General features: G+C 35.7%; 1 protein-coding gene across 1 annotated transcript in view; it reads right to left on the bottom strand.

Annotated features, from left to right (window-relative positions):
* Positions 1 to 5,400: 5,400 nt before the first annotated feature.
* The window catches only part of LOC119524102 (protein diaphanous homolog 2-like), a 141,005-nt gene continuing 134,604 nt past the window's right edge, over positions 5,401 to 11,801 (bottom strand). The window contains exons 3-4 of the mRNA XM_037822754.1: positions 5,836 to 5,910; positions 5,401 to 5,750 (exon numbers count right to left, since the gene is read on the bottom strand). Coding sequence (XP_037678682.1) covers positions 5,642 to 5,750; positions 5,836 to 5,910 — 184 coding nt within the window. The 3' untranslated portion in view covers positions 5,401 to 5,641. The remainder of the gene's footprint in view (positions 5,751 to 5,835; positions 5,911 to 11,801) is intronic.

Below are 11,801 nucleotides of genomic sequence, written 5' to 3'. Positions count from 1 at the left end.
ATGGTTCAGCCACTCTCGAAGTCAGTCTGGCAGTTCCTTAGAAAACTATATATGGAGCTACCATTCGATCCGGCGATTGCACTTCTCGGTATATACCCGGAAGATCGGAAAGCAGTGACACGAACAGATATCTGCACGCCAATGTTCATAGCAGCATTATTCACAATTTCCAAGAGATGGAAACAACCCAAATGTCCTTCAACAGATGAGTGGATAAATAAAATGTGGTATATACACACGATGGAATACTACGCGTCAGTAAGAAGGAACGATCTCGTGAAACATATGACAACATGGATGAACCTTGAAGACATAATGCTGAGTGAAATAAGCCAGGCACAAAAAGAGAAATATTATATGCTACCACTAATGTGAACTTTCAAAAATGTAAAACAAATGGTTTATAATGTAGAATGTAGGGGAACTAGCAGTAGAGAGTAATTAAGGAAGGGGGAACAATAATCCAAGAAGAACAGATAAGCTTTTTAATGTTCTGGGGATGCCCAGAAATGACTATGGTCTGTTAATTTCTGATGGATATAGTACGAACAAGTTCACAGAAAGGTTGCTATATTATGTAACTTTCTTGGGGTAAAGTAGGAACATGTTGGAAGTTAAGCAGTTATCTTAGGTTAGTTGTCTTTTTCTTACTCCCTTGTTATGGTCTCTTTGAAATGTTCTTTTATTGTATGTTTGTTTTCTTTTTAACTTTTTTTTTCATACAGTTGATTTAAAAAAGAAGGGAAAGTTAAAAAAAAAAAAAGAAAGAAAGAAAAACAAGGAAAAAAATGATGTAGTGCCCCCTTGAGGAGCCTGTGGAGAATGCAGGGGTATTCGCCTACCCCACCTCCATGGTTGCTAACATGACCATAGACATAGGGGACTGGTGGTTTGATGGGTTGAGCCCTCTACCATAAGTTTTACCCTTGGGAAGACGGTTGCTGCAAAGGAGAAGCTAGGCCTCCCTATATTTGTGCCTAAGAGTCTCCTCCTGAATGCCTCTTGGTTGCTCAGATGTGGCCCTCTCTCTCTGGCTAAGCCAACTTGAAAGGTGAAATCACTGCCCTCCCCCCTACGTGGGATCAGACACCCAGGGGAGTGAATCTCCCTGGCAACGTGGAATATGACTCCCGGGGAGGAATGTAGACCCGGCATCGTGGGACGGAGAACATCTTCTTGACCAAAAAAGGGATGGGAAAGGAAATGAAATAAGCTTCAGTGGCAGAGAGATTCCAAAAGGAGCCGAGAGGTCACTCTGGTGGGCACTCTTACGCACACTTTAGACAACCCTTTTTAGGTTCTAAAGAATTGGGGTAGCTGGTGGTGGATACCTGAAACTATCAAACTACAACCCAGAACCCATGAATCTCGAAGACAGATGTATAAAAATGTAGCTTATGAGGGGTGACAATGGGATTGGGAAAGCCATAAGGACCACACTCCACTTTGTCTAGTTTATGGATGGATGAGTAGAAAAATAGGGGAAGGAAACAAACAGACAAAGGTACCCAGTGTTCTTTTTTACTTCAATTGCTCTTTTTCACTCTAATTATTATTCTTGTTATTTTTGTGTGTGTGCTAATGAAGGTGTCAGGGATTGATTTAGGTGATGAATGTACAACTATGTAATGGTACTGTAAACAATCGAAAGTACGATTTGTTTTGTATGACTGCGTAGTATGTGAATATATCTCAATAAAATGATTAAAAAAAAACAAAAACATAAGGAAACCTTACTTTTGCAATTGTTATTTCATTTTCAGTTTGTTCTCATGGGGATAAGACAATACTATATGACAGTTTCTAAGGACACTAGAAAGCACTAAGCAATATCTCACTTTATTCTAACACATATGATAAAGTCAATTTTGTATAATATCTTAAATCTTTGCATGGTCTTACTTAGATTCAAACTGAAATTATTCCTGGCACACGAAGTGATCAGAAAAAAAATCTTAGTTCATATCCTTAGCAGACATTTCATTTTTTATCAAAATGATTTCTTACAAACTGGGTTTATTACATGATATCAAATATGGAATTTTGCTTCTGAATCAATACTATTTCCATAAGAAGATATGATCTAATGCACATTCAGCAACAACTTGCTGAACTTGGCACACACATTCACTCAATAATTATCAACAACCTTTTTTTTCTTTTCTTTGTAACATGTTAGTTTATTTCATTCTATGAATAAATGCTTCATCCTTTCACTTACCCTAGGCAGATAAAGTAAAATACAATTACAAAATAAAAGGACAAAATAAAGACATCTCATCAATTCAATTAGGTAAAGAAGTCAAATTGTGTGATATGCATACATGCAGGGTATGTGTGTGTGTGTGTTTAGTCAAAATAACTCTCTAACTGAATTTTTCCACTTGTCTAATGATCGCTTTACCTTCAGGTAGACAAAGTCACTATTCAATCATTTTGAATCCAAATTTGAAGAATTCCCTGTTAGGATTCTTTTTAAACCTATTTTTAAAAATATCAGAAATACTAAAATATAAATAAACAAGATAAAAATGTCAATCAAAAACTTTCTAAAATTTTATATTGTGATCATGCAAGTTCTCTATAAAGAAACAGAAAAAAAGTAGGACTTATGAATTTCTCAAGTCTCATTTTCCATGCAGCTGATATAATAATATAACAATACTTACATGCTCTCTTCTCCTACAATGCAAATAGCAGAAAGTATTTTTACTATCTCAGTCATCATATTGGGTTGTTTGGGGTCAACAGCTCTCGCCAATAGTAAAAGGCTTCTTTCATCTCTGAGAATCCGTTGCTGTCCAAACTAAAAAAGAAAGAAAAAGAATCTTCATTCAAAACATCTATGGAACATGTCTTTAATTTAAAAAAGCAAATTACAATGATTTTCTGAAAACCCATACCTCCACAATGAGGTTCTACCTAATTATACACATGTTCTTCAAATGTAGTTATTTATTTTTGTTTGTTTTTTTTTTACTGACTACATCTTAAATTTTTCCCCCTTGATCAGATATGATCTCCATTAGCCTGCTCTAAAAATTCCATAAAGATTTGGGAGAAATGTGGGAACAATCAGTATTTCTTCAACAAAGAGGAATATGTAAAGCACATACTGATAAGATTTTCTAAAGTAATTCTATTTATGTCACTGGATCTCCCTGGAGAAGTCTGGAATTCTTGGTTAAATTCTCCAATATGTTTGCATGTAAAACTAAGCTGAACAAAAAGGGTAAAATGCTGAGAAACTCTTTAGTAAACAATATGGCAGTTAAAAGAAGCAATAAACCACTATATGGATTTTCCCATAATTTCTCTCTCTTATCTTCCCCCTTTTGCACTAGAAAAGTTATGAACCCAAAGAAATGGCACCTGGGTTTTAATAAGTGTCACAGTCAACTACATAGAGAAGACACATTTGCATTTATTTTCTAGGCACGAATGCGTGTGTGTGTGTGCATTATAAGAAAGAATAGGTAAAGACATGCTAAAGAAAGCCCAAAAGTTGGGATTTTGTGACATTAAGGAGATATTTTCTTTGGTCTCTCTCCTGTAAATAGTTCTCAGGTTTCTTATGAAATATATTTGCTTTACTTAACAATCTAATAGTGAAATCTGACATTTCATAGAAGCACAATTACCATTTCATGCTAACCTTTATAGTTAAATACTAAAAACGCAAATATTTCCATGGTTCCTAATTTACTTCTAAAAGAATGTGAGGTGAAAAAAAAAAACCCATAGCTAAAGCATGGCTTTCCCAGAGGTCATAATAAATAAGGAAAAATATGGAGGCAAGATAACAAAAAGAAAAGTAAAAGAAAATGGAATAGATAAGAGTAGAAAATAGATAATAGTAGAAAATTAAAAAGAAGGCATGAAAAAAATATCTGCAAAACCTTCAATCCAAGTATCAGCAATCTTATTAGAGCATTGGAAGGTAAGAAACAATGGATTGCTTTTTATGATCTTACTATTACATACATTAGATAAGGTGAAAGAGTTTTTAAGGAGGTAATCTAAATTTGATGGGCCAACAAATTTGATGTTTAGATCTTTTAGTTACAAGTTTCATTATTTAATTTGGACAATTTATTTCTACATGAAATGATATACCTCCTTGTGTTTTTTAATTTTGAAGGCTTGCTTAATGCCCATTGTTTTGTATGCTCATAATTAAAAAACCCATTTATTCATATTCTGATTACCTATGTGCAAGATATTAACATGCCCTAGCTTAAACATAACCTGAGTTTAGAATAATCTAAGTCAAATCATCATGTTTCTTCAAAACTGCCAAACTCTTAAGAAATAAGAAAATACATTGACATCTCAACTTATGTCCTGTGACAGATTTTTGTGTGTGTGTGTGGACTACCCTGATTATAGCCACTTGGTATCCGGGAAATCTGGGATGGTTAACAACAGAGGTCAATAAGAATTTAGAGCAAGGGTTCCTACAGTGTATTTTACAGATGAGGAGACTGATAGCCAACGAATTCAAGTGATTTTCCAAAGGTAACTCAGCTTATTAGTGGCAGAACATGTCCTGATTTCTAGTACTTTCTCTTTCCATTATTTTGTTTTCTCCCCTCAGTTGAAGAAAAGAGATCTATCTTGAATAGAGAAGAAGCAATCAATGTCCATTAAGTACTTTCATGTTAGGCATCAGATTCTGCATAATTTTACAGCAAACCATTAAGAACACAGAAGTTGAGAAATTCTATGCTAGTACAACTAATGGGAATCTTGAAGAAACTTCCAGGAACAGCACAGTTAGTATGTTTTATGAGGAAACTTCATGTCAACTACCAAACATCCATTCCATCTGCCAATAATATTTTTTGTCGATCCATGTGTGCATATTATGTACATTTGTATATATAATACCATAAGCTTAAGAAAGACTATTTACAAGTTAAACAGTCTTATTGCATTGGTTATTAACAGTTGTATTTCACACTCGGCAAGTTTTTGGTTATTGTTATACTTATTTATTTCTATTAATCTTTTTGAGATTTTTAAAACAACATTTGAAGGGAATTATGTAATTAAGTGAATTAGCCAAAGGTATTTTACCTTTAGGTATATACAGCAAAGCATTTCCAACAAAGTAATGCAAAAATCATTTACAGAAAAAAAATTACTTTAACTTCATAGTCTGAGCAGACTATTTTTAGATGAAAAAAATTTCTCTAAAATTCATAGATCCCCTCATAATGCAACTGGAAGTACACATATAGGAAAAAAACTGTTATATTCTAGAGAGGTCATTAACAGAATATAAAAGAGAAAGCTTAACTTCACAATGCTATGAGCAAACAAGTGAAACTGTAACTTTGAATTTTTCTTTTCAAAGTAGTAAGAACTTTGTAAGGAAATGGAACTGAACACATGACATTTAAATTTTCCTATTATCATAAAAGAAAATAATGTATTATCTCATCTGGGAACAAGAGCAATATGTTTGCATGACTGAAAAAACCTACCAATAAATATTTTCTGAAGCAAAGTATATTTGAAATAAATATTTAAATGAAACTTATGATGATTAGCATCATAAAGAAGAATACCTTTTTGTAAACTGAACAGGCATCCACTATTTTATCTGTTTTATACTTTCGTACTGTCGGAGAAGTTCTCACCTTTTGTAACAGAGGCAGAAATAAATTCTACTTACCTTATTATTCATAAATGCTTTGAGGCACTGAATAAGTTTATACTGATTTTTCTTGTCAATATTTTCTTGTCTAAATAAAAGAAAAAATGGACATATGTTGTTCTTAAAAATTTCCACTTTAGCAAACACATATCTTTTTAAATGTTTATTCTTACTGTTTCTTGTCGAGAAGCTTTTCCAGCACATCCAGTAAGAGTCCAAGACCTTCATGTCCAAAGTTGTTAACCCAGCTAAGAAATAAGCAAAAAATAAATATGTACATTTGTATATTTAAAACATTAAGTATCCAAAATGCAATTTTGAATTAAAAATCTGATAATCCTGTCTTAGTATCACTTGCCATTCTTTTTATCTATTCCCATTGCTTCAAGTATTGACACTGTGAGGATGACTCAGATCTTTATCTCAATCCCAGACCTCTCTTTACATTTTAGATTGCATCATTAGACAGTGCTGCTTGGTTGTTTTATCAGCATCAAATACGCAAAGCCTGAATTTATAAGCTGAATTTATCTTACCCTGCCTCCACTTTCCCAAATCAACTCTTTCTCCAAGTGGTGTTAACAATACCACTATTCTCTGAATACCAGACTTGAAATATTGCCATCATTTTTTGATCCCTCATATCTTTCCCTTTGGCATTTATTCTGTTCTTTTATTCAACAGATGTCTATTGAGTGCCTACTAAGTGCCAGGTATATTCTAGGTGCTAGGGATGCGAAAGGCAACAAAACTAAGTCTTCAGCTTCATGAAGTTTGCCTTCTAGGAAGAGAGAGACTGACATTCTATTGTAATGTTATTTGTTTATGTCAGTGCTATGGTGCAATAAAGAAAAATAAACCTTGGTAAATGTAATAGGGAACAACAGGATGACATTTTCAACGTGTGGTCAGAGAAGGATGCTTTGATAAGGTGACATTTGAGCAGAGCCCTGAAGGAAATGAGGACTTTCCTGGTAGAGGGAATAAGGACAAACTGGATACTGAGGTGGTAGCTAGCATGTTTGGCATGTTCCAGGAAATGGAAGGAGACCAGTGTGATAGAAGCTGAGTAAGCATGCTGGGAAGAATGGCAGGAGATGATATCCTACGTGTGGTAGAATACCTGAAGGTAGATCAGGTAGAGCTTGGTTTTAATTTCTGTCACCCAATCATGACTATTCTACTTCTAGAGTAACTCTCACACATGCCCCACCCCCTCCCTCCTTTTCATTGTCTTTGCTGAAATTCTAGTTTAGCACTAGTTACCTTTCTTTTAAATATGCTAGGATCTTCCCAGCTGGGGTCTCCACAACATCATTCTTTTGTTTTATACTTTTTACAAAATGTCAGATTGAACTACACTTAACCAGCACCTGCTGGCCAAAAATTTACACTGGACTACCTAATACATCTCAAATCCCTCATGCTAACATTCTGATCTAGCCTCGACCTAATTTTCCAGCCTCAAGATTTATACTAAATGTTTCAATAAAACCAGACAAATTATCTTTTCTGGAGTCTTCTCTACACTTCCCTGCTTTACCTCATTTATTCTTTCTTCCCAGATGGTAACCCCAATTCTGCTTCTCCAATTCCTTCAAGGCTCAAATTGACTGTCAACTCATCCATTAATGGTTTTTGTTTTTGTTGTTTGGTTTGTTTGTTTTTTACCTGTTAAGTCCTAAAACAAAATACAGGCTCTTCCTCTTTTGAACCCACATTTATGTTTATCTCTTACTGCTTGACATGATTCTTGCCATCCATATTTTACCCCCCTTCTGGATTATAAATTCTCTGAAAACAGTTATAAGATCTCATTCATCTTTCTCTCCCCCACAGTGATATGCTGAGTGGTTTATATATCGTAAATACTAAATAAACATTTGCTAAGTTAAATTTAATTAAATTTTACTGGCTTGTGTGACTCAGTAATAATACTAGTAATAATAATGTACATTTACCCAGTAAGTCTCATATTGAAATTGACAAGCATAAATATATAGCATACTCTTGTGAAACAGTAAGTAAAATCTATACTCTAAATATTTAAACCATGACTATATTTCCATTCCACACAATCTTTAAACTACCACTTTCTCTCTAACAAAGGTAAAGCTTATCGACAAAACAGAGACTTAAATTTCTAAGAGACTATCAGTGCAAGACATTGGTTCACTGAAGAAAATATATTGTAAAAAACAGCTCAAATATCCAGAACCAATCACATCCCAAGATATATGTAAGCTTATTTTAAACAAATTCTACTTTAATTTCCATACTGAAAACACTAAAAAATCAATATGGTATTGTAATGATAATTGGCAGCAAGCTATTAGTCAATCAAGGCATGTAATCATCCAGTGCAATGAGCTATTTTCTCTGGAGGCTTATAAAATCAGTGGGGTGGTAGTAGAAGGATAAAAGGACATCAGTGCTAAGCATAATATACTGCATTTAATCTACCACAGAGAGAAATCAGCAAATATCACTACAGCATGATGCACCCTATAGCAAGCTTAGAATAACAGGAATTCTGAACTAATTTATATAGATGGGCCTTGATACCTGCTATCTCATTTAGAAAGATGAAATAATCTGCTATTTCCTGGAATATAACACAAATTGTTTTCAAAATTTGAGTCCTATTCTCTTTACACCTAGTGCTATTAAAACTATTAGGGTTATTTCTTTCTTGGTCTAGGGAAGCATTTGATTCAAGAGCATGATTCATATTTGTTCACAAGAAATCAGTCAGCCACATATCCCAGACTGCTTCAAGTTGTGCAGTTTATGGTACTTTGGATTCATTTAGTGAAAATTCCTGTTGGACTGAAAAAAAAATAGGATTAAATCATGAAATTTGCATGTGAGGAGACAGGGCTTATTTATTAGAAACTAGGCAGTGAAAAGTCTTAACTGAGAGTATTTTAGGCCAATGGACACATCTGAAGATAGAATAAAATTTTAATGTAGAGAGTATAACAGACCAACAGTAGCCTGTGGCTAGGAAGATAAAATAATTATGTCACTGCATGAAATCCTATGTGTGGTAGAACATCTGAAGGTAGACCAGGTAAAGCAGTTTTAATTTCTGTCATCCAGTTATGACTATTCTACTTCTGGAATAACTCTCACACATGCCCAATCCTCTCCCTCCTTTTCATTGTCTTTGCTGAAATTCTAGTTCAGCACTAGTTACCTTTCTTTTAAATATGCTAGAATCTTCCTAACTGGGGTCTCCACAACATCATTCTTTTCTTTTACACTTTTCACAAAATGTCAGATTGAACTGCACTTAACCACAATCTGCTGGCCAAAAATTTCCACTGGACTACCTAATACATTTCAAATCCTTTGGCCTAACATTCTGATATAGTCTCAACCTACTTTTCCAGAGGTTAAAAGGAAACTAGAGAGAGAGGATCTAAGATGGCAGCATAGAGAGGAGTGGAAGCTAAGTAGTCCCCCTGAAACAATTAAAAAAAAACAGAAACAACTAGTAAATAATCCAGAATAACTGCAGGGGGACAAACGTGAGCATCCACTCATCATACACTAACCTGAATTGAGAGAAATGCCTGAGATCACAGCATAAAATCTGTAAGTAAAAACTGCAGATACGAATCAAGAGACCCCTCCCCCACAGCCTGAGCTACAAAGCCTCGTGGTGGCAGAGAGAAGCTTTTTCTCAGCACGCGAATATAGCTCAGCTGAGCTCCAAATGGGGTTTTAATTAGCAAGTGTGAACTTCTCACTATGAGGTACGAATCCCCAACAAGTAGACAGAGGCTTTGGGTGACGACTGACCTCGGAGAGCCGGAGGGTCACCTCGGTCTAGCTCTGTTCCTTTTTCGACTCAGTGGAGAAAGCCTCTGTCATTTTTAGTTCCCAGTTCTGTGACCCAGACAGGGGTGTGGCACAGGCAGAGAGAGACCACTGAAATGCTAATGACCTCCCCCTACGGTGTCTATCTTCTCTAAGAGGAAAGGGATGGGGCCCAGCTCTACTACCTGCCTTTCATTCAGAACTTAACACCAGTCAAGAATTATAGGCTAATCTTTGCACCAGGCAGAGAGCGCCCCTGCACAGCCTGGTGGCCCGGGGCTTACCTTGAGGGACGACACGCACTAATGACATAGCACAGCCTTCCCTCAGCAGAGGTCCTGGAAGATCACAGCTGAGAAGGGGGGCCCGCTCGGAAAACCCAGGGATGCTACATCAATGCCAGTGTTTTGTGGGTCAGCAACAGAGAAAATCTGGGGCAAAACTGAAATGAAGGCTTAGACTCTTGCAACAGCCTTGAATCTCCGGGAACACCTGGGAGGTTTGAATATTACAGTGGCCCTGCCTCCCTGACCACCCAGACACATGCACCACATTCAGGGCAGACAGCTCCAACAACAAACCCAAACTGAGTTCACCAACTGAACCCCACAAAAATCATATCCCCACACACCACAGAGACAGACTTGGGAAGACTGACTTGAGGGGTATAGGTGACTTGCAGACGCCATCTGCTGGTTAGTTGGAGAAAGTGTACGCCACCAACTTGTATTTCTGAAAAATTAGATAGGTATTTTTTTTTTACAACTTGAAAGAACGCTATCAAACAAAGCAAATGCCAAGAGGCCAAAAACAACAGAAAATCTTAATGCATATGATAAAACCAGATGATATGGAGAACCTAATCCCAAACACCCAAATCAAAATATCAGAAGAGACACAATACTTGGCACAATAAATCAAACAATTACAATCGAGGAATGAAAACATGGCACAGGATATAAAAGACATGAAGAAGACCATGGAACAGGATAAAAGAGACATAAAGAAGACCCTAGAAGAGCATAAAGAAGAAATTGCAAGATTAAATAAAAAAATAGAAGATCTTACGGAAATAAAAGAAACTGTTGGCCAAATTAAAAAGACTCTGGATACTCAAAATACAAGATTAGTGGAAGCTGAACAATGACTCAGTGTCCTAGAGGTCCACAGAACAGAAAATGAAGGAACAAAAGAAGGAATGCAGAAAAAAATCAAAAAAATCAAAAAAGATCTCAGGGATACAACAGATAAAATAAAACATCCGAATGTAAGACTCATTGGTGTCCCAGAAGGGGAAGAGAAGGGTACAGGTCTAGAAAGAGTATTCAAAGAAATTGTTGGGGAAAACTTCCCCAATCTTCTACACAGTATACATACACAAAGCATAAATGCCCAGCAAACTCCAAATAGAATAAACCCAAATAAACCCACTCCGAAACATATTCTGATCATACTCTCAAATACTGAAGAGAAGGAGAAAGTTCTGAAAGCAGCAAGAGAAAAGCAATTCACCACATACAAAGGAAAGAACATAAGACTAAGTAGTGACTACTCAGCGGCCACCATGGAGGTGAGAAGGCAGTGGCATGACACATTTAAACTTCTAAGAGAGAAAAATTTCCAACCAAGAATACTTTATCCAGCAAAACTCTCCTTCAAATTTGAGGGAGAGCTTAAATTTTTCACAGACAAACAAATGCTGAGAGACTTTGCCAATAAAAGTCCTGTCCTACTTCAGATACTAAAGGGAGCCCAACCGACAGAGAAACAAAGGAAGGAGAAAGAGATATAGAGAATTTTAACAGACATATATAGAACCTTACATCCCAAATCACCAGGCCTCTCATTTTTCTCTAGTGATCACGGATATTTCTCCAGAATGGGCCATATGCTGGGACACACAACAAGCCTCAATAAATTAAAAACAAAACAAAACAAAACAAAACAAAAAACAATTGAATATATTCAAAGCACAATCTCTGACCACAGTGGAATACAAATAGAAGTCATTAATTTTTGAATTGTAACTCCACTATTTACTTCCTACATGACATAAAATACACAAACTCTAATAACAAATCAGTGGTTTTGAACTCAATGTAAAATATGTTAGTTTTGACAAGAACTATATAAAGGTGGGGGAATGGAGGAGTATAGGAACATAGTTTATGTGTCCTATTGAAATTAAGTTGGTACCAAAGAAAAACAAGATTGTTATGGATTTAAGAGTTTAATTTTAAGCCCACAGTAAACACAAAGAAATTATCAGAGAATATGACCATAGAGATGAAAAGTAGAGTATGGGTTAAGAGAA

The sequence above is a fragment of the Choloepus didactylus genome, chromosome Y (assembly GCF_015220235.1).
Source record: "Choloepus didactylus isolate mChoDid1 chromosome Y, mChoDid1.pri, whole genome shotgun sequence".
Lineage (NCBI taxonomy): Eukaryota > Metazoa > Chordata > Mammalia > Pilosa > Megalonychidae > Choloepus > Choloepus didactylus.
Note: the sequence above shows the minus strand (reverse complement) of the source record. Positions and strands in the feature narration are given on the sequence as shown.